This window comes from Benincasa hispida, chromosome 11, assembly GCF_009727055.1.
Source record: "Benincasa hispida cultivar B227 chromosome 11, ASM972705v1, whole genome shotgun sequence".
Classification (NCBI taxonomy): Eukaryota; Viridiplantae; Streptophyta; class Magnoliopsida; order Cucurbitales; family Cucurbitaceae; genus Benincasa; species Benincasa hispida.
Window position 1 is genome coordinate 29,834,746 of NC_052359.1, and position 24,593 is coordinate 29,859,338.

Below are 24,593 nucleotides of genomic sequence, written 5' to 3' on the forward strand. Positions count from 1 at the left end.
TCCAAAATATTATGTGATCTTCCTAAATCTTATATATTTTCAAATCTTCTCCAAATTCAATTATCTTTACCAAATATTAACAAAATCTTACGTAATCTTTTAAATCTTGACCCAATTTCTAATTTTCAAATCAATTTACCAATTATTCAAATGAATTTTTTAGATGGATCTCATATGATTGATTTTGATTTTTAAATTTTTTAAAAGATTAAATTTTTCAAAAAAAATAAAATATGGAAAATATATAAAATCTCGATATGATTCTCAGGCAGATTAACACCGAGATTGATGAATTCTTAGGTAGATTAATACCAAGATTTTATATATTTTCTATATCTTACCTTTTTCTTTTGCAAAATTTAATCTTTCCCAAAATTTAAAAATCAAAATGAAATCATCCATCTAAAAAATCTAATTGGTAAATTCATTTGGAAATTTAAAAATTCATATAATCGTGTAAATAAAAATTGGCCTAAAATTTTGTAAGAATTGAATATAATATTCGGTAAAAATTACTGAATTTAGAGAAAATTTGAAAATATATAAGATTTGGTATAAGATTTGGATAGATTATTTAATATTTGGAAAAAAAAATACAGTCTCGATGTTTAATCTCTTCAACATGTACCGAGAAAGGCCAAAAAGGCCCAAAATAATCGATAAGCTAAAAAAAGTGAATTTTTTAACTAAATCTCGGTGGTCAATCTCTCTTGAGATCCATCGAGAAAAAATAGTTTAACAAAAGTTTTTTAAAAAAATGCTAGTTTTGAAAGATGAAAAGTTGAGAGTGTTATTTCTGACAATTTCCCAAATTAAAACTATAGGTTAAAATTAATGTGTATTTGATGCACATTAAATTTATAAATTATGAGAGAAATACAATTGAATATGATTCAAATGTAAGCCAAATTAAATATTTGATATTTAATTTAAAAATAATTTATTTAGAGAATTCAATAGTTATTTAATTTAATTTGATTTAATTAAATTAATTGAATTAAAACTATAGATTATGCAAGAGATGTCTCATTTAATATGATTTAGATGAAACTATTAATTAAATTAGGTTTAATTAATGATTAATTAATTAATAATTAATTTAATTAAATAAATAACTCCCACCTAGAGGAGTTATTTAAAAATGTTGGTGGTTCCACGTTTCTCTCCCCCTCTATCTCGGTTGATCAAAAAAATTGATTTTAATCACAGAGGAAAAAGAGAAAAATGATGCACATAATAGTTCTGGTTTTTTTTTTTTCTTCTCTCAAAGAAAAATCTTTCTTCTTCCTTTCTTTTTCTCAATTCAATTGGTTCTCACAAACCAAAAATTACCAAAAGTTTATTAGAGGATAGGAAGGTTGCTCTTTTGGTGGTGTTCTAAAATCCCTATTGAAGAATTGAATTCTCACTTAGTTCTACAAAGGTAAAGGTTTTTTTTTTATCCCCTTTCTGTGAATTTTAAGCATCTTAACCTAGGTTCTGATTTTACAACAGTGTTCGGTGCTAAAAATCGGTGTCGTTAGTTCTATCTAACCTAAAAAATGAAATTTATAAGATTCAAACTATGGCTAAAACTACTACGTAGCAATAGTGAAGTAAGAGGTCGATCCCAAGGGAACCTCTTTAAATTGGCCAAAAATGAACTTTGAATTCCAAAAGATAACAATTGCAGGGTTTGTTTGTAAAGAAACTAATCAAGAATTAAGGTAAAGTACAAGAATCGATAGGAAAAGTTTTAGTAATGAGAGAAATGAGAGAGATTATGTAATGAATTTCAATGGGAAAATAAATCTTGGGGATTTTATGTAGATTTAGCAATTTCTATCACGGACCTTAATAAAATTCATGCAATTAAGTTATTTGATAGTTCATTAAGGAAGTAACCCTAATGCCCTAATTAGTCAATTAAACAATTAACTCTAATTTATTTCTTAATTGCTTCCTAAAAACATTCCATAATTAGTCCCTAAATTATATTAAATTCATGGGTTTTCTTAACTATGACAATTCTTGAAATCAAAAGACTGAAAATTCAAGATTGATTGTATGAATGTTCTAAATTAGTAGATTCTTTCGAGAAAATAGGAAAAGAAGTCCAAGTTTGCTATCAATATTACTAATTCTTACAACCTAATTACAATTTTAGAACCATGTAATTTTGCATAAAAAAATTGATTAAATTTGAGTAATCAATTTTATTCAAAATCTTAGCAAGAACATTCAAGAACAAGTAATTACATAATGAAATTCAAAGAAAAGTCTAAAAAAAAAATGCTAATCTACATAATTCCCCAAGAAAAAGACTTACCTACTCATGAATATGTAAATTCTTGAAGAATTCCATTGAAAATTGTATGATTGGTACAATAATGAAGTAATTTTGACAGAAGTACTCTAAAATTTACAAAGAATAGCTCCAAGGGTTTGTAGGAAACGAAATTTCTCTAAAACAAGATGATGTTCTTCCTTGAGTTGAAGTCTGAAACTGAAGCTTTTGTACTGCTGCGACCCTACGAATTTGGAGGTCGACGCTGGCTTACGCAGGCACGTGCACGCGTTTTTATTTTTTCGTCATGCTCCGAAGCATTGCAACGCTGCGTAGAGCTTTGCGACGTTGCCCTGTGTTGTAGCAAAATGGTGCTTTTTGTCTTGTAGCGTCGAGGCAGCGTTGGTCTTTGTTGTTTTGGGAGCGCTGCGACGCTCCGAGCATTGCTGAAGTGTGTTGATTTGCTTTAGCTAAGGGGTAGATTGGTGATTTGGCTTTAATATTTTTATTAAGTGATTCTTTTGGTCTATTTTGACTTGATTTAGCTCCAAATTCTCTGTGATGACTCCATTGATGTCGGGATCGAATTTTACCTATAAAATATACATTTTAAGTAAAGAATTGAAGTAGAATTGAGGGAATTAACAAAGAAATCATGGTTCTTTCAAAGATCTAATAAATAGGCTAATTTTTATTTTTATTTTTTTGTCTCAATATTATTTTTGAAATTTCCCAGTGTATGGGCATTTCAAAAATCCGAAATTAATAAGTTTTTGTTTACTTAAGAATGACTTTAACCACTATCCAATAATCTGATCCTGGATTGGACTGATATCTACTGACCACTACCACTACATGGAAGATATCGGGCCTAGTACACAGCATGGCATACACAAGGCTACCCACCGTAGATACATAAGGAATCTCTCTCATCTCTTCACCCTCTTGAGGTGTCTTAGGATACTATTCCTTAGATAGAACAATTTCATGCCTAAAAGGTAATAAACCTTTTTTGGAATTCTACATTGAATATTTGACAAGCATTTTGTCAATATACGATGCTTGAGACAAGGCTAGCATCTTGTTCTTACAATCCCTTATGATTTGGATCCCTAGAACATATTGTGCTTCACCCAAATTTTTCATTTAGAATTGGTCAGAAAACCTACATCATTCTCAATAAGTAGGATTCATCCACATACAACACCAAGAATGCTACTGAAATTGTTGATGATCTTCTTGAAAACACAAGGTTCATCAACATTTTGATTAAAGCCATAGGTTTTGATCGCAACGTCAAACCTCATATTCCAAGATCGAGATGTCTATTTCAATCCGTAGATGGACTGATTTAGCTTGCAAACTTTTTGCTATTGACCTTGTACCATGAATTCTTCTAGTTGAGTCACATACATTCAACAAAAAAAAAAAAAAAAGCGACCAACACAATTGGACGACCTCTAATTGCTAAAAAAAAAATCAACAGTTTCTGAAACGAGCGATGGTAATTGACTCCAATGAATGGCTCCAATTTGGAAAGACCTAGAAGAATCTTTCCACATTTAATCAATATTAATAGAAAATTTGCTTTCAAATTGATAGTCGTTGACAATACTAAAACATAATTGTTGTGCTGTGAAATACCACTGCCTTGGAAACAAATTTGGCATGACCTTGGTGTGAATAATGTAAGCCAGTTTCTCCCCAAGGTTAACATGACACTCTCATCCAACATAAACTCGTTAGAAATGGATTGTGTTGGGAATACGACTAAGGTCCCACATTGGTTAGATAAGGGGAGGATCATGGGTGTATAAGTGAGGATGGCTATCTTCATTGGTATAAAGCCTTTTGGGGTGAAACCAAAAACAAAACCATGAGGGTTTATGCCCAAAGTGGACAATATCATACCATTGTGGAGATAGTTTGAGGGTCGTTGTCCCTATCAAGTGGTATGAGAGCCATGCCCCTGACTTAACCATGCTGAACAAAGATGTATAGTGGAGCCTTGGAAGTAGTCATGGTATGATCCGTGGTTGAACTCACTTGGGGGGAGTGAGAGAGTGATGTGCTCATACAATTTAAAAAAAAAGTTAAATTTTTATTGAATCTCGGTGTTCTTGGCCAGGAATGACCAAAAAATATTTCAACAAATTTTCTAAAAAGGTGTAACTTGTGGAAGATGAAATATTTGAGGGTTAATTCTAACAATTTCTCGAAGGATGGCTTACTCTCCTTTTTTTTTGTCCCAAATTTGGTTTCTAGTCATTCATACTAGATTTCCTTATTTCAAGTTTTGAAAGGAAAAAAAAAATCACAATTACCTTTTGGCCACGAAAAAATCTAAAAAAAGTCCTAAAATCTTTCAAATTCTTCCAAATTTGACCTAGAAATTGAAATAATCTTAGGCAATGCTTGACCCACTAAATATAGTTAATAAGTCTGAAGTTAATATATTGGAGATAGTAAATTTGTATTTGAGGTGTAGAATTGTAAGATGAAATTCTTTGATAATTGTGAAAAATAGATTAAGAGGAGGAAGATGAAGTTACTCAATAAATGTGAAAAGTAGAAACGAACATATTCCAACAATTTTCTTCTAATTTGATATAAGTTTGAGATACTTCTCTTGCATACATTCAACGATAAAAACGACTCACATAGTGTGACATTGTGGTCGAATCATTTCTCGAAGAGGGAAGGTTCTTGGTTTGGGAAGAAAATTAAACGTGAGTTCGGAGAGAGGTTAGGAGTTCGGTAAGGATCGCCTGAAACAGTTTGGCAACCCGTGAAGGTGGTTTTGATTTAGACATTTGTTTTTGTTTGATTTTGTCTCTGCGTTGTTCTCTTTTTCTTCACAGAAACAACCATTTCTTTGGCCTTTGGCCTTCACATGCACAATAAAAACAAATCCCCTACGCTTTTACTTTCCCCATTTTGCCCCTCACCTTTCTCTCTATTCCCCGATTCCCTCTATTTCCGTCTCACGTGAAAAGTTCTCTCCATCTCTGCACCTTCGGGCCCATTTTAATCTTTTTCTAATTCTAATATTTTGGTCTTGTGACATTTTTTTCTCTTTCTAAATCTTCTTTTTGATCTCTTAATTAATCATAATTTTTGTATTATTGCTATCGTACCTAAGTTTATTGTTTTTTCTAATGTGGAAAGGAAGAGGGTAGAACCGTATAAAATTACAAAGTGGGAGATTTTCAAAAATGAAAAAAATAAGATAAACTATTTACACAAAGTAGCAAAATTTTGATCTTTATTGATAGAGACTGATAAAAGTCTATAACTAATAGTAATAGACACTGATAAAAGTTTATTAATGTCTATCAGTGTTTTTTTTCTCTATTTCTATAAATAATTTGACATTTTTTTTATTTATGAGAATTTCTCTATCTTTTAAGTGTTTATTTACTCATTTATCAAAAAAAAAAAAGTTATTTTAGTTTTCGTTGTTTGTTTATTGTTCTACTTTTTTTTTCCATTGTAAGATGAAATGAGAATACGTTTAGCAATAATCTAGAGACAATGATTAGGCACACTTAACTCATGTAGTTCAAAAATTAATTTGTTACATGAAAAATTTTAATTAGAAAATTAGATGGATAAAATGAATGTGACCTAAGATGTACCCAAATATTTTTTCATAATTTATTATATTTCATTGTCTTGATTTTTTTCATTAACATGATTTAAATTCAATTTGAAACTAATTTCTTAAAAAAAAAAATCTTTTCTTTTTTTATTTCAGCTTTCACATGATGTTTTTTTTTTAATCTAGAAAGATGTTTTTCCCGACAACATTCTCCCAACGTTTTTTGATGAGAAAGTTAGGGAGTGGCTAGGTGGTTCTTTGGATGTTATTGCTCGTCTTTAAAAAAATAGTTAAGTGTTTCAAACCAAGAGATTAAAACTTCGATACATCTAACTACCCAAAAACAATTTTAAAAAATATATTTATGCCTTTTTTTTAATATTTGATACATAAAAAGATTAAATATATATATATACAAAACTATTATATAAAACTTGGAAAATCTTTCTGAGAAATTAAGAAAAAACAAGGGAAAAAAGATCTTTAGAAAAAAAAAGAGTTACAATTCAAAAAAGGTGGTGAAAATTTGAAGTTATAGGTTCTAAATTTCTAGGAAGACAACAACAAATACATGATTGATTAAATTACGCATAGGTTAATAAAAAAATTTGAAACAATTACTATATATATATTTTGTTGAAATCTAGTAACTGTAAATTGTAACCCAAAAAAGTAAAAAAAAAAACATTCTGAAGTTAAAAACAATTAAATATAATTTCCTTGTTTTTTCCTACCATAAAATATAAATTTTGAGGCAACCACCATTTTGTTTAAATAACTCAATTCTACAAACTTCAACCGTGTTCAAAGTTTGCACATTTATTGAGGAATTCCATCATCCCCTCGATCTCTCACACTCTCTCTCTCATATTTCCTCAGTAAACATTTTTTTAAAATAAATAAATAAAATAAAATAAAAAATCTGAATACTTAGCTCTGTTTGGTAATCATTTTTTTTTAATTAAGTTTATTTTATCTAGTTTTTACAATGATTTACCATGGTTGAATTCTTAGCCAAGTTCAAAAAACCAAAAAAAAATATTTAAAAACTACTTTTTAAGGTAAACATAACGAAAAACAAAAAATCAAATAGTTAACAAATCCATTTAACTTAGGTGGTGTTTGGCGTACGATAAAAGCATAGTTGAGTTGAGTTAGTAATTATTATCTGAAAAGTTAAATTATCTTGAGAGTTACATTGTCTGTGTTTGACAAGAGTTGAGTTGAGTTAGGATATCTTGTGCTATTTTTTAAATGAAACTCATTTTGTCTTTTTTTTTTTTTTTATGATTGATTTTAATTTTCAACTATACACATATTTTCCTAACTTTTCTAAAAAAAAACTTTGGATTTTTCTCTATTATCAAAACATAACAAATTCTCTACAAAGTATTTGAATAATAGACTCTTGTTGGCTATAAGTGATTATTCTATTCAAAAACCCAATTTAATCATTAATTACCATCAAAGTTAAAAAAAAAAAATTGAAATGATTAGTGTCATCAAATGAAATTATTGACACTGTTTTAGATAAAGGGGTGACACTTAAATGTTAATCTTAAGAAAACCAAAATCTTACCACTTAAATCACAACTATTAGATAGTCATTTTTTTTTTTTTACCAATTTGTGGAATATGGATTTACCTTATTCTAAAATCGATAAAAGGATTTTAGAAATATTGATGTCTATTTTTTCTATTATTATGTTGCGCATCAGCGTACAAACTATTTTTTAAAAAAAGAAAAAACTTGAGCCATAATTTTAAATTCCACTATTTCATTAGAAATATGTTATATTTGAAAACATCAAGGGATAGGTTGTTTAAAACATATCGTTGAACTTTAGTGAAACAATAATAGGACATCGTATGTAATAATTTTTAGATCTAAGAAAAAAATGAAATAGAAGAAGAATAATTAGATCTAAAAGAATAGACACAAAAAGAAAATCAAAAAGAGAAAGGAGGAGTTGAGAAAGAAAAGAGAAAATAAAACTTATATGAGTTAGACAGAGAAAGAAGAGAGAAAATGAGAAAGACGAATAAGAAAGTAAAAGAAGAGAGAATATGAGAGAACAGGAGTAAAAATGAAGAGACACATTAGAGAGAGAAATGATAAAATAACTGAGGAAGTTGGGAGAGTAATGAAAACGCATGAGAAAACAGGTAAGAGTGAGAGTGATAAAATGGTGGATGTAATGACCCGACCCCCCAAGACTTAAGTTAGGCCGTTTCTAAAATACATGCATGTATGAAACTTAAAACGACACTCTTTTATGATGAAATAAATGCCAAATAGATAAGAGGAGTTCAAAAGTTCTTTATTAAATGCAAATATTAAAAACAATAATAGGATACCCATAAATCATAAAGATTAATAAATAAGTATAAAAAACAATTCTTAATAATAAGTTTCAAATATCAAAACTGAAGGTTTAGCAAGAACATGAAGGAAATCTAAGTCTTATGAGTGGAAGCATAAAAACTAGTCCCAGTGGCTCGATCATGGATTCCGCTTGTCATTCGCCGGCGCGTCCCTACTCTTACTTGAGACAACAACATGAGAAAGAATGAGTATAAAATACTCAGTAAGTAACTCCACCACTAGGGTCAGGCTAGGCATCTATATCCTCTAGATACCTACCTCTGATGAAACATATAAACTGCTCTAGTCCTCATAGGACACATATGCACATGAAACAAGACGGAGACTGAGTCCTATCCTACTGTAGTTAAGTATGCCCACTACCTTTGGTGAATCCCGGAGGAGACACAAACTGGTGAATCCCGAAGGAAACACAAAATCTAATGGGCATCTATCTAACTAATCAGTAAGAATATTTGCACAGTCTCAACATCATAATCATCACTGTATGAATCTATGACATACATATAAACCTCAACATCATGGCTCTACAACATACACATATACCTCAACATCATGGTTCTACAACATACATGTATACCTCAACATCATCAGATCAAATATAACCATGGAAGCACATACCATATCATACTAGCATTCAAGTGGCTATGTGCATAAATAAATAATTCGGATCTCGTAACAGAACATACTTTAATCATGTTATACTATCAATCTTTCATGCCCATAACCTTCATTTAACATGCTAGCATACATCTAATGCCTGGCCCATGGGCAGTTCCAGTAGTAAGATTACTTACCTTGATATTAGGTCGAACAAAAAGAAATTGAATCTTTATGAAATTCTTGAATCCTTAATCAAGCCTAAACATAAACTAAGCTTTAAAATTAATAGTTAAGGCCAAATTTCAAACACCCAACCCAAATATTATAAAATATTTTCAGATAACCTTACCTTGTAGTCCAATTCGAATTCACCTTCCAAACCTCCAATTTTAAGTCCAAATAATTAGCAAACCAAACTCTTCTTCATCTTGAATAAAATTTTTGAATCAACTCCCTAATCATAATTTGAAATTAGGCTTACATGATTAAAGCTTGAATCAGATACATACTTCACTACCAATGTCTCAAATAAATTATCCATATGTAGCTTCGTAAAAAAAAAAAAAATCACTTCCAAATGACTTTACCAAAATTTCTCAACAACCAAAATTAATCCACAAGAGGGTCATCAAAGCATAAAACTTACCAAAACTTGCTAAAACAAACTCCAACTTCACTGAACAACACCTCAATACCTTCATAAACTTGAATCCAAAGTTGAAACATAATGGGTATCAACCAATTGATGTCAAAAGTAAATGAGCATTCAAAAATCAACCGAAAACAAACCCAAATGGCAGAAATCTTACCGAAATCGATAGATCTAGTGACGGTAAAAGCGAACGATGCTTGAGCAGTGGTGGACGGAGGTCATGAAGAAGAAACTGACGCGGCGGGTTTGGGCGGCGTCGGACGGGCTCACGAACGTGAGGAAGAAAAGGGGGGTAGGGTTTGACTTTTTATAAAAAAACAATAATAAAAATAATAATAAAAAAACAAAAAAGGAAATAAATATAATTACGTTTAATTCATTTCCGTTTTATACTATTAAATTCCTTTCCATTTAAAAAAAAATTAATTCCTGCCATTAATTTCCAATTTGAATAATTTCACACCAACAATTAAATTCCCGCACAAGTTCAAAATTCCAAAAATGTCATCCAACTAATAAAAAATAAAGTTACTGAGATTACATTATTACTAAAAAATGTGCGGGGTGTTACAGTGGATAATTAAACTCACTGTTTTTATTCTTATAAGTGGTCGTTGAAGCTGGATACACGGAGGTGGTAGTTGAAGTATGTCGCCGGAGTTGCTTGTCCGAAGGTACTCATTGGAGTTAGTCGCTAGAGTTGTCGTCGGAGGTGGTTGGTGGAGCTCGGAATTCTTTGTTGAAGTTGGTTGTGCGAATGTGAAAGTCAGAATTGTTTTGTACCAAGGTGGTTGTCGGAATTGGTTGTTAGAGTCTCGTCGAAGGTGGTTGCCAGAACTTGGAGTTGGTCATCAAAGTTGGCAATTCGAAGGTGGTCATCGGAATATGTCATCGAAGTGTGGTAGTGGTAATAGTCAATGGAGACGGATGGATGAAACCATTAAAAATATTAGAGGGAGAGAGAATTGGAGAGAGTTAAGACGACTTGGGGTAGGTTGATAAAATAGCTAACTCAATTCTACTAACATTTAAAATTGATCGATAAAAATTGAGTTGGTAAAATATACCTACTCAACTCAATTCTCTTGAATGGATCGTCAAACACCACCTTGAGCATCACGAATTGCTCCGACATTAGGCCGTCACATAGCTAAAATAAAGCGGAAAGGGCATTATGGTCAGAAAACAAAAGCATGGGCCATCGTTGGCTGTCTTGCCAAATCGCGCCAATCAGAAGGGAGATAAAATAAAATAAAACAAAATTTATTTTAGAAAAAAAAAAAAAAACGCTCCCGATTTCGATGTAACGTTTTAACGTCTATATCTATAGCCCTGCTCTCCCTGGTTCTGTTCATTTGATTTTTCGATGGCTTTTTAATGGCCGAGGCCATAGCTCGGGACTCAATCTCTTCCACTTTCGCGACAATGGCTGTTAATCAATGTCAGGTAATGCTATTTTCATTAGTTTTAAGTCCACATTTTCAATGCCTCTTAGCAAATCACCAAAACCAAGTTTCAATTACCCCTTCTTCCTCTCGATTTCTTCTGGTAATTTTAGAGACTCCCAAAATTTTGGTTTCTCCGTTTGTGTTTTACAAATTTCTGTTGTCATGGAGTTTTTAGACACTCTCAGAAACGAGAACATGTAGAATCGTTCAAGCTTTGTGATTTTATGTTATATGTATACACATTTTGCTTTAGGTGTTGATTTGGTTAATGCATTCCCTCTTTCATCTTCTTTCAGACTGCAGCTGTGTCTAATGGAGTTCTCGTTCAAGAAAAATTAGCGAAAGTTTCTCGGCTTGAGGAATCGGAGCGTCATTGTTCCTTGGGTATTTTTCTTGATCACACTTTGTAAGTTCAGTAATCGGTAGTTTTTTAGATTTCCAGTTGCATGTTACTGATAATCAATTGTTATTTCCATTCAGAAATTTTGCCAAATCTCTTTGAGAAGGCTTCGTTCCCCTTCCAAAACTCTTCGGTAAGTTTGCTTTTTATGGTGTATCTGTTTTCCACTATATATTTTGTGTTTTCTCTCTCTATTAGTGGCAACAACTTGTTGGAGCTCAATTTTTTCTTCTTTTGGATATGGCATCCGAGAGCACTGATATGTGGAAGAAGAATATAACTAGGGCAAATGTAGCAATCACAGAATTTTATGAAAGTAGCCAAAAAGAAAATCTTTAATTAGAACAAAACTAGCAATTACTACACTTAGATTGAGTAAATCAGTTATTAGTTTATGACAAATGCTTGATTGTTTTACTTAATTGAGAATTTTGTTTGTTAATTATACACCAAATCACGGACTAGATAACTTCAACAAATTATTATCTATAATTATTATCTTCATTTTACCATATTGATTTGATTACCTTTTGGTTTTTTGTAAAGCTATGTTGATTGCTTTTGAAATAGTAAATTGTGGTGTATAATATTTATTAGTTTCATAATTTTTTCTTTAAAAAAACTATCCTTCTTTGAAACGCAAAACAAAATCAAACCTCTTATTTTTGTTGCCTTTGACCACAACCATCAGTGCTCAATCAGATTGATCTCCTATTCAAACATTATTGGCTTCACCCGCATTTTCGTGGGCAGTCTATTTCCATTGAATTATTTTAGGGTAATCGGGATAGTACTTTTAGGATTAATTATTAAGTGTATAGCAACATTTTTCAAAATTGTAAATATAATAAAATTCATTAGTGATAGACTCTATTACTGATACTCCTATTAATGATATGGTCTATCACTTATCGATTCCTCTTAGTAAATATTGTCTATCATTGATAGACTCTAAGAATTAAATCTAAATTTTGTTATATTTGCAAAACCTTTTGGATTGTGCTATGTTTGTCAATATTTTAGGTCTGATTGTTATATTTGCAATTACCTCTTTATTTTATTGTATCTGATAAACATATAAATCTCTTGGATTGTTCTTATCACACAAAAAATCTTGACTATGGAAAGAAAGTTCCTGTTCACTTGTGATTGTCCTTTTCTTTCTCCTATTGGTCCTTGAAAATACATGTCTCTGTGCATCTTTGTTATTATTTTTTCTCCCCAGACATTTACCTAAGTTGATGGTTCACACTGTACTATATTTTATTTTTAAAATAGTTATGTTATTTGTCTTGAGAGTTCTTTTCAAATAATATTTATTTGTTCAGGCCCGTGATTCCTCTGGCTTTTTAAGTACTGAGGAATTCGACAACAGTCCAGAGTGTGATCCACATTTAGCTTTCCTCAGCTTCCTGGAAGTTACCCATCAAACAAAAAGTAGGATGTCATTGGAAACTTCAGATGCCCGCTTGACTTGCCAGAACGTAATTGATATTCACGTGAATGGTGGAGATGCTTATTCCTCGTGCATAGTAAATATTGATATTGACAAGGACAAGCTCAGACCATCTAAATCCTGTGAAGGAAGTTCTGAAAGTATGAAAACTGAAAATACATTGATGGCAAGTGAACTCATCTATTTACACAAATTTTAGAGATGGCTTTTCCTTTTAAAAAAAAAATGAAGACCAAGAATAGATTCATGATCATAAAAATTTCAAAATCTATTCAAAATATGACCTTATTTACTTACTGAGGTGGTTTTTTTTTTCTTGTGATCTGTATTCTACATCTCTTACAGCGCATAGAGAAGGTACTGCAGAGACAGTCCAGTCTCAAAATGGGGGCGAAACTTGGGCAATATTTGTTGGACCATGGACTAATGTTACTGAAGTTCTCGTCTAAAGGTACGCAGACATTTGCTTGCTAGTGCTTGAGAAAACGAAACAACTTTCTATAGAAAATTCCAGCAACACGGTAATTCTTTTCTCTTTATTTTCTTGAAATGATCATGTTTGTTTGGCCAATTTCCATGTGTCTCAACTTATCCCAAGCGACAAGTGCCTAACTCAAGAACACCTAGGGGCTAGGTTCAAGAAAATCATAAAATATTTCATATTTTGATACATTGGACCGTTGCTTGAGGTCTAAACCTCAAGGATATCCGGGATTTATATTTTTCTTTTGTGATCTCTAAGCCTGTTCATTGAAGAAAAAGATGACATTTCTACTGAGATCATGATTTAATCCCCTCGTTTTGCAAGTCCGAATGCTCCATATATTGTTTACAAAAGTTATCCATTTTCATGCCTAAATGTAATCACGATCTTTGTTTTCCTCCACTAGAGATCTTTTCTTGTAAACAATTGCACGTCAGTGCTTTGAAGTTTTCTATTGTTAAATCATCATTGAATCCAAAAACTTAAGCATATGGATTATAGTAAATTTAATTTTTGAATTTGAAAATTTGCGGAAGAAATAAATGATATTAAAAAAGGATTAAACATAAGACATTATGTTTTAGGACCATGTTAGATTACTTCTGAACTCAAAGTCTTAAATGGGTTACAATAAATTTAATCTTTTATCAATACTTTAACATCTATTTCTTATGTGATTCAACAGAAAAATTAGGGACTGAAAGGGCTGACGATATGCCAAACAATAGGTGGAGAAAATATAAACGTGCTGCTTCATTTGATTCAAGAAAGATTGTTATTCTCTTCTCGGTATTGTAAGTACCAAATTCCAAATCTTGTTAATTTTTTTGCTTCCAGTCCGAGTACTGAGTAGAATTTTAGGCATTTAATAAGCATCTATATCAAAATGAAACAGTGCAATTTATCTTTAGAGAGTCCAATCCAACACACATGTGGCTTTTACTACTTTCCTATTTGCTATTGTTACTTTGCAATTTCTCATTTGAACATATCCTTTCAATAACTCCGTCAATTAATTCAAACCCCTGTTCTGTTAAGCTGACACTTTGAAGAAAAGGAGTTTTTTTTTTTTTCCTTCCTCTCTCTCTCTTAAATAATATTGTGATTAGGAAAACCATTTAGGGAAATATAGTGGTTTTGAAACTATTTAGAAATCTAGGGTTGTTTTGGAGATTTCGAGGTGGGGATTTAGTTTAAAATATTTTGTCGAGGGTATCTGTCGAAAATGAAAGAAGAGATCGAGCGTTTAACCCTCGACCTGAGAAAAGGACGAGGGTTCAACTCTCAACTTGTCGAAAATTAAAGAAGAGATCGAGAGTTTGACCCTCGACCTAAAGGAAAATGAGAAGAGGACGAGGGTTCAACCCTCGACCTGTCGAAAACTAAAGAAAATCTGTAAGGGAAGATGAGAAAATTTGAAAGAGGTCGAGGGTTCAACCCTCAACCTCTGGAAAATTATAGAATAAACCCTCGACCTAAAGAAAATTAAATAATCGTTTAGTAATTATATACACGATCGCACACAATCGTTTAGTAAAATTACTATCCGATTGTTTAGTAATTCTTTATTAACGTAACAATAGGTGCAAACTTCCGGAAAGAACAAGTGAACGATGAACAACTTCTTTATTAGAAGATAAACGATTGTTTACAATCTCTCCACGATCGCTCAGTATGACTAAACGATCGCTTACTAAATCCTCTGTGATCGACCACAAACTCCTACACGATCGCTTAACTATCACTATTAAACGATCGCCTTCTCAGAACCTATACGATCGCATACCTTTTACTATTCGATCGTATACCAAATGCTACACGATCGTTGAGCTTTACTACACGATCGCTTAGTGGAAGTAGACGATTAGTGGCACGCTGCGATGACCTCTCCGCGACAGCGTCTTCCAAACTCCTAGTCTCGAGAACTCTCTTTCCTCACTACACGATCGCCCACAAACTTCTATACGATCGCTTAACTATTACAATTAGACGATTGCCTTCTCAAAACCTATACGATCGCGACACCTTTTACTATACGATCGTATACTAAATGCCACACGATCGCATAGTGGAAGTACACGATGAGGGCACGCTGCGATGGCCTCTCGAGAGCTCTCTTTCCTCACTACATGATCGCCCACAAACTCCTACACGATCGCTTACCTATTACAAATAGACGATAACCTTCTTAAAACCTATATGATCGCATACCTTTTACTATACGATCGTATACCAAATGCTACATGATCGCTAAGCTTTACTACACGATCGCATAGTGGAAGTACACGATGAGGACACGCTGCGATGGCCTCTCGAGAGCTCTCTTTCCTCACTACACGATCGTATACCAAATGCTACACGATCGCATAGCTAAAAATCTAAATCTCTGCAGCGCGCGTCAGAGTGATTTGAATCGTCTACCTCCTATAAAACGAATCCGAATCTCTGCAGCGCGTCAGCATCTCGTCCCATCCCACATTGCTTTCCCAATCCGTGAGGTCGAGTTTTGAAAACTCGATCATTTAGCTTATAACCCCACCGTCTCTTCTCATTTTCTCACACTGCTTTCGTTCCCTCACTCTCCTTACTGCCTTTGTTCCTCACTGCCTTTCAACCTTTAAGATCAGCCTCTCATTTTCTCCTCACTGCCTTCGTTTTCTCATTCTCACTGTCTTCAGCAAATCTTCTTCTTCTCTCACATTCGTCCATTAAATTGTGAGGTTTGTACCTTTTACTATACAAAATTTCATTTTTTTTTAAAGAACTATACATTTTGTTTCTATTCTCATACTATTATATATTTTTTAATAATTTTTGTTGCTGTTTGGGAAAAAAGAACAAAAAAGGTAAATTAAATTTGTGAGTTTACTATTTATTTATTACTAGTTTATTATATTTAGTAGATCTATTATGTTAAATTTAATAATATTTACATATTGATGTTAGTAGTTCTTTCTCTATTAGTGTTAATCTTAGTAGTTGCTAGTAGTGTTAATTTTATGGTTGGGATGTTATACCAATATGTTAATCTTATTTATATTTTGTTTGTTTTTATTTATATTTAAGTATAGTTAGTAAGAAATATACTTAAATAAACTATAGTTTAAAATAGTTGATTTTCTTATAATATTTGAGTTTTCTAGTATTAACTTTGAAAATATAATTTAAAATAGTTTGAAAAAGTTTAATTTTATTTTATTCTTTATTTTGTATTAAATTTGAAAAAAAGAATTTTTAAAAAGTTTACCTCATTGTAATGATTAAAAAGTTGATGTTTATAGTTTAAAAACTTTAATATAAAATTATTATGATTTTTTGAAATATATTTCTTATGATATTTGATTTTTCTAGTATTAACTTTGAAAATATAGTTTAAAATAGTTTGAAAAAGTTTAATTTAATTTAATTTTTTTTATTTTGTATTAAATTTGAAAAAATAGTTTTAAAAAGTTTACCTCATTGTAATTTGAAAAGTTTAATTTGTTGTTATGTTTAAAAATAGTTATAAAAAGTTTAATTTATTGTTATGTTTAAAAAGTTGATGTTCATAAAACTTAAAAAGTTTAATATTTATAAATTAAAAAGTTTAATATTTTTAGTTTAATACAAAATTATTGTGATTTTTTAATATACTTCTTATAAAAAGTATAATACAAAATTATTGTGATTTTTTTAAAAAAATATAATATTTTTGGTTTAATATTTTTTTATCCACCAACTTCTTATATTTCCTATATATATTTCTTATTGTGATTTTTATTGTGGTTTGTTTTTGTTTAAATTTGATAATTAGTAGAACAATTAGTAATGTATTGTTTGTCTTTTTTTTTTAGAAAATGGCGGGCAAATGCTTGGGATTTTTGTTGTTTACAAATGGCAATATGATTGATGGTATTGATAGAGTTGACTATGACCAACCATCAAGTGGGATTTTTAGCATAAATGTGAATCGTGGAATTATATTTGAACAATTCATTGAAATGGTTGGGATGTCACTCAGTGTAGATATGCGGACAAATTAGATAAAAATAATATATAGGCATCATAACCTAGAACCATCAGGATCAATAAGGTTTATGTCATTCCTTATTTCGAATGCACAAGCTATGAACTTGATATTCTTAATCGCAATGTCACTGTCGAATTTAGTGCATTTGTATGTAAATGTAAATAGGATAGATGTGGATATAAACTTGAATACATCATTTAGCCTGAATGTATTGATCCTAATCCGGAGTCAGTTGCATCGCCATGTGATAATGAAGATATAGCGGCTAACAATCTGTATAGAGACTTTAGAACTGAAACAGATGATAAATTTGAATAGTTGAATTTTGGTGGTCGTGAACATTATTTATTTTCAGATACATACAACGATTTGGATATGAATGTACATGAATGTATTGGATAGCATTCGAGAACATGATTCAATTGTAGCCTCTGTGGATGTTGACAATACTCAATTGTATAAAGGGATAATTTGTCAAGACAAAAAAATGCTATAACATGCGGTTAAATGTTTTGCAATAAAATGTCACGCACCATATGAGGTTTTTGAATCAACACCGACGATTTGGATAATTCGGTACAAGAAGTTGGAGGAAGGTTGCAAGTGGAGACTTCGTGCAATAAAGAAAAAATTGCATGACTTGTTCGAGATCACTAAGTACGATAAGCAACATACATGTTTTTATTCAGAACTAGGTCAAAGTCTAATTGAATTCATCAATGATTGCACTAGAGTTATGTGATGTCGTAAGAGAAAAATCATCTATCAGTGTGGCACAACTGCAGGTCGACATCAAATCAAAGTTTGGATATCATTTCCATATTATAGGGTATGGGAGGGCAAAAGAAAATCGTTGGCTAAAGTGTTCGGTGATTGGGTTGAGTCTTACAAATTGTTACCCACGTGATTGTATATGGTTAAGCAGATCAATCCCGAAACACTTGTAGAGTGGATAGTGAAAGAAATGCTTATCGAAGACTATGTTATCATAACTTCTGTATTTTGGGTATTTGGTTTTTGTATAGAAGTTTTTAATAAATGTCGGTCGATAATTCAGATAGATGATACACACTTGTACGACAAATATAGAGAAAAATGGCTGATTGCTACATTAGTTGACTCGAACGACCATCTTCTTCCACTTACATTTGCCGTTGCTGATGAAGAGTTCACAGACTCATGGTGATGGTTTTTGAAACACTTGAGAGAAATTGTAACACACGAAGAAGTGTGTTTAATTTCAGATCGATAGGTTGATATAATCGCAGCACTGAACAATCTAGCAAATGGTTGGACGGGACCAAAATGTCATCTCGTTTCTGCTTACGACATATCGTCAGCAACTTTAATAAAAAGTACAGATTTAATTCATTGAAAAATTATACTTATCGTGCCGGGTGTCAGTTTCAAATTCGGAAGTTCAATAAAGCAATTGAAGATATCAAAGGAATAAATCGGAGCTGTCTGAGTTTTTTTTGACAACATTAGTTTAGAGCAATAGACTCAAACACATGATGGAGGATTCAGATATGGGTGGATGACGAAAAATCTATCAAAATGCATAAATAGAATCCTCAAAGGAGCTCGAATGTTGCCTATAAATGTTTTTGCTTAGATAACATTCTTCAAATGCGTGAATTATTTCGAGAAAAGAAGAGAAGAAATAAGAAATGCATTGGAGCGTCAAGATAAATACACTCGATAATATATATATTTATCTATTTATTTCAAGCATATTTTATAATATTAAGTGGAGTAAAAATTCAGGTACGCACACGAGAAAATAAATAAATGGGCGGTAAGATCTAGTAAACATGAAGTATAATCATACGATCAGTATGAAGATGTGTTTCATGTGAAGACCGGATGTCATAGTCTCAATGTTAAAGGAGGAAACGTTCAAATATTGAGGCTAAACAAGTCTGAGCGGTATTGTTCATGTAACTAGTGGCAAGCATTCGACATTCCATCACATTTTAACATGAACTACAAATACTTGAGGACTAATATAAATTGTCAACGTATGCTGAATGTTACTCTCCTTAATTTTAACCTATACCGCATGAAGATTACTGGATCATGCACCTTAATATGCCCGTCTTACATCCTGATCCATCGTTGTTAAAAAAATCTGGTAGACCGAAAAATTCACGTTATCACAACAAGATGGATTGGACAGAACTGGTCACTCGACAACGATGTGAATTTTGTAATCAGTTAGGCCATAATCGAAGGAAGTGTTCTTCGTTACTACTCCAGATAGTTAGGGATTGAAAAATAAATATTTTTTTTATTATATATTCATTTTATTGTATATTCATTTTTTTAGTATAATTTATTGTATATTTAATTATTTTATAATAATTTATTGTATATTTATTTTTTTTTATTGTAATTTATAAAGTTATACATTATTCTTTTAATTGAAAAATAAATACTTCTTTTATCATGTATATTTAATTAAGTGTAGACACTTTTATTGTATATTCAATTTTTTTATTGTAATATATAAAGTTATACATTATTCTTTTAATTAAATTGTACATTATTATTTTAATTAAGTTGTATATTATTTTTTTAATTGAGAAATAAATATATATTTTTTTCATTTAGATCATGGTTTTAAATCTAGGACTTGTTGATCTTGATGTTTTATACGACGAGATCATATTATTGGAGAAATATCTTACAGGCGTCGAGAGGTAATACTCCAGCGCACTATCCCACTCTACCCTCAAATACTACCGCTACTGCACACATCTGGATTCTATGGGGTTGTTAGATTGAGATTTATTTAGTTGGACTGACATCTGATCACAGCCTTGGTCGAGAGATGGAGGCTTGGGACGCATACATTTCATATGTCTGTTAGAGAGTGCACTATCACTCTACAAGATATAGAAGTATTGTTGGGGTTACCTGTTGACGGTGAGTTGGTCACTAGAGTGACGTACAATGACTGGTCATAAGTTTATCAACTGTACTTCGGTGTGACCCCACCTGTCGACAAAATTAAAGGATCGAGGTTAAGTTTGATATGGTTAGGAACATAATTTCGTGAGCTCACAGATGATGCAGACGAGGAAACCGTCATAAGATATGCGTGAGCATATATACTACAAATGATGAGTGGAAGTCTGTTTTCTGACAAATCAAGTCATTTTGTTTACTTGATGTTCTTGTCACTATCAACTAATCTCTATGATGCGGAGCGGTATTCGTAGGGTGAAGCATGTTTTGCATGATTGTATAGACAACTATGCAAAGCAACAAGACCTGAGATTCGAGAGATAGCTGGGCCTCTCATTAACATGTTGTAGCTGTGGAGCCATTGTTGGAAATTGCTTCCAAGCCCATAGTTGCAAAAGTATGAGAGACTTAGCTATCTTTCGAACATCAGGTCTTGTTGCTTTGCATAGTTGTCTATACAACCATGCCAAACATGCTCTACCTCACGAACACTGTCCCGCATCATAAAGGTTAGCTAATAGTGACAAGAACATCAAGTAAACAAAATGATTTGATTTGTCGGAAAACAGACTTTCACCCATCATTTGTAATAAAAATCACAATAAGAAATATATATAGGAAATATAAAAAGTTTGTGGTTAAAAGAATATTAAACTTTGTATTAAACTAAAAATATTAAACTTTTTTAAAAAATCACAATAATTTTGTATTATACTTTTTAATAAGAAGTATATTAAAAAATCACAATAATTTTGTATTAAACTAAAAATATTAAATTTTTTAATTTATAAACATAAACTTTTTAAGTTTTATGAACATCACTTTTTTAACATAACAATAAATTAAATTTTTTATGACTATTTTTAAACATAACAACAAATTAAACTTTTCAAATTATAATGAGGTAAAATTTTTAAAACTATTTTTTCAAATTTAATAAAAAATAAAAAATAAAATAAAATAAAAATTTTTAAAACTATTTTGAACTATATTTTCAAAGTTAATACTAGAAAAATTAAATATCATAAGAAATGTATTTAAAAAAATCATAATAATTTTGTATTAAACTAAAAATATTGAAGTTTTTAAACTATAAACATCAAATTTTTAAACATTACAATGAGGTAAATTTTTTAAAACTATTTTTTCAAATTTAATACAAAATAAAGAATAAAATAAAATTAAACTATTTCAAACTATTTTAAACTATATTTTCAAAATTATTACTAGAAAACTCAAATATCATAAGAAAATCAATTATTTTGAACTATAGTTTATTTAAGTATATTTCTTATAATAAACTATACTTAAATATAAACAAAAACAAACAAAATATAAATAAGATTAACATATTGATATAACATCCCAATCATAAAATTAACACTAATAACAAATACTAAGATTAACACTAATAGAGAAAGAACTACTAACATCAATATGTAAATATTATTGAATTCAACATGATAGATCTACTAAATATAATAAATAGTAAACTCACAAATTTAACTTACCTTTTTTGTTCTTTGTTTTCCAAACAGCAACAAAAACTATAAAAAAAATATAATAGTATGAGAACAGGAACAAAATGTATAGTTCTTTAAAAAAAACAAAATTTTGTATAGTAAAAGGTACAAATCTCATAATTTAATAGACGAATGTGGGAGAAGATGAAGATTTGCTGAAGGCAGTGAGAATGAGAGAATGAAGGCAGTGAGGAGAAAATGAGAGGCTGATCTTAAAGGTTGAAAGGCAGTGAGGAACGAAGGCAGTGAGGAGAGTGAGGGAACGAAAGTAGTGTGAGGAAATGAAAAGAGATGGTGGGGTTATAAGCTAAATGGTCGAGTTTTCAAAACTCGACCTCACAGGTTGGGAAAGCAGTGTGGGATGGCACGAGACGCTGACGCATTGCAGAGATTCAGATTCGTTTTAAAGGAGGTCGACGATTCAAATTACTCTGACACGCACTGTAGAGATTCGGATTCTTAGCTATGCGATCGTGTAACATTTGGTATACAATTGTGTAGTGAGAAAAGAGAGCTCTCGAGAGGCCATCGTAACGTGCCCTCATCGTGTACTTTCACTATGTGATCGAGTAGTAAAGCTTAGCGATCGTATAGCATTTGGTATACGATCGTATAATAAAAGGTATGCGATCGTATAGGTTTTGAGAAGGCCATCGTAGCGTGCCCTCATCGTGTACTTCCACTAGGCGATCGTGTAGTAAAGCTTAACGATCGGTGTAGCATTTCGTATACGATCGTATAGTAAAAGGTAGGCGATCGTATAGGTTTTGAGAAGGCGATTGTCTAATTGTAATAGCTAAGCGATCGTGTAGGAGTTTGTGGGCGATCGTGTAGTAGTGAAAGAGAGCTCTCGAGAGGCCATTGCAGCGTGCCCTCATCGTGTACTTCCACTATGCGATCGTGTAGTAAAGCTTAGCAATCGTATAGCATTTGGTATACGATCGTATAGGTTTTGAGAAAGCGATCGTCTAATTGTAATAGCTAAGCGATTGTGTAGAAGTTTGTGGGCGATTGTGTTGTGAGGAAAGAGAGCTCTCGAGAGTAGGAGTTCGGAAGACGCTGTCGCAGAGAGGCCATCGCAACGTGTTGTTCATCGTCTACTTCCACTAAGTGATCGTGTAGTAAAACTCAACAATCGTGTAGCATTTGGTATACGATTGTATAGTTAAAGGTATGCAATTGTATAGGTTCTGAGAAGGCTATCGTGTAATAGTAATAGTTAAGCAATCGTGTAAGAGTTTGTGGCTGATCGTAGAGGATTTAATAAGTGATCGTTTAGTCATACTGAGCGATTGTGGAGAGATTGTAAACGATCGTTTAACTTCTAATAAAGAAGTTGTTCATCGTTCACTTGTTCTTTCCGGAAGTTTACACCTATTGTTACGTTAATAAAGAATTACTAAACGATCGCATAGTAATTTTACTAAACGATTGTGTGCGATCGTGTATATAATTACTAAACGATTATTTAATTTCCTTTAGGTCGAGGGTTTTTTCTATAATTTTCTAGAGATCGAATGTTGAACCCTCGATCTCTTTCAAATTTTCTCATTTTCCCTTACAGATTTCTTTAGTTTTCGACAGGTCGAGGGTTGAACCCTCGTCCTCTTCTCAGTTTCCTTTAGGTCGAGAGTCAAACCCTCGATCTCTTATTTAATTTTCGACAGGTCGAGAGTTGAACCATCGTCCTCTTCTCAGGTCAAGGGTTAAACTCTCGTTTCTTTAATTTTCGACAGGTCGAAGGATGAACTCTCGACAAAATATTTTAAACTAAATCTCTGCCTCGAAATCTCCAAAATAACCATAGATTTCTAAATAGTTTTAAAACCACTATATTTCCCTAAATAGTTTTTCTAATCACAATATTAAAAAAAACTCCTCGAAGAAAGTGTCTTTAAATATTTAGAGTACTTTTAAATATTCTTAAATCTTTTGATAAGATGTGAAGATTGTTTTCTAGCACTTTTGGAATATTGTCCTTTTTCTTTTTCCTTTTCCTTTTTAAGAAAAGAAAGCTAATTTTGACATCAGCTAAGAATAGCAATGGTATTTCATACCTAAGAAACTAGTGAATGCTAGTGGATTTTTTAAATAAATAAAAAAAGAGAGAATTTTTACCTATAGATAAAATGTCAAACTATTTACGTAAAATAAACAATGATAGACAGACTTCTATCAGTTTCTATCATTGATAGACACCGATGGACTTCTATCAACTTTTATCAAAGAAGATCAAATCTTGCTATTTTATGTAAATAGTTTTCCTTATTTTTTTATTTTTAAAAATATCCCTAAAAAGAAATCTTTTTTTATTCATGTCTTTATTTATGATTACAGGTCAAGCTTGGGAACCTTGATATTGATATATTTAACTCTGAGAGTTAGGCAGCAAGGTGGGGATGGATCTGTTGCTATGTAACAGTTTTGCTCTCTGGTTTTGTATCACTTTTCTCCATTGCCTTTCTCTACACTCTTAAAATAGTCGGTAATTAGATTTTAATCTCTTTGTAGAACATATTTTTAGGCATGATTTGATTGTTATATTTGTACATAAATATCTGCCACTTTATGGCTGCCTTGGGAATTGAACACTAGTGATTAGTGAATTTGTGACATTCGGATGAACTTGGCGAACATCATTAAAATCCTTGATGGAAATTTTAGGAGATTTCAATTTTATAGGAATGTTTATAAAATTATTTTATGTAGGTGGACAATTATTAAAATTAAGAAATTTGTAAAAGTGTTTCCATTAATAAATAGGTGTTTGTATACTTGTATTAGAATCATTCACT

At 31.5% G+C, this 24,593-nt stretch overlaps 1 protein-coding gene across 3 annotated transcripts; it reads left to right on the forward strand.

Annotated features, from left to right (window-relative positions):
- Positions 1-10,793: 10,793 nt before the first annotated feature.
- On the forward strand, positions 10,794-24,382 carry LOC120089804. 3 transcript variants are annotated; one of them, XR_005485328.1, is made up of 8 exons: positions 10,794-10,954; positions 11,253-11,340; positions 11,437-11,489; positions 12,685-12,978; positions 13,158-13,263; positions 13,982-14,090; positions 19,938-20,007; positions 24,136-24,382. XR_005485328.1 is itself a non-coding variant. In XM_039047203.1 (7 exons), the coding sequence occupies exons 1-7, from the start codon at positions 10,886-10,888 to the stop codon at positions 24,215-24,217; spliced, it is 801 nt and encodes a 266-aa protein (XP_038903131.1). In that variant the 5' UTR covers positions 10,794-10,885; the 3' UTR covers positions 24,218-24,382. The 3 variants fall into 3 exon arrangements, 2 of the variants coding, with proteins under 2 accessions (XP_038903131.1, XP_038903132.1); XM_039047203.1 differs by lacking the exon at positions 19,938-20,007; XM_039047204.1 differs by lacking the exons at positions 19,938-20,007; positions 24,136-24,382 and adding an exon at positions 17,130-18,700.
- Positions 24,383-24,593: the final 211 nt, after the last annotated feature.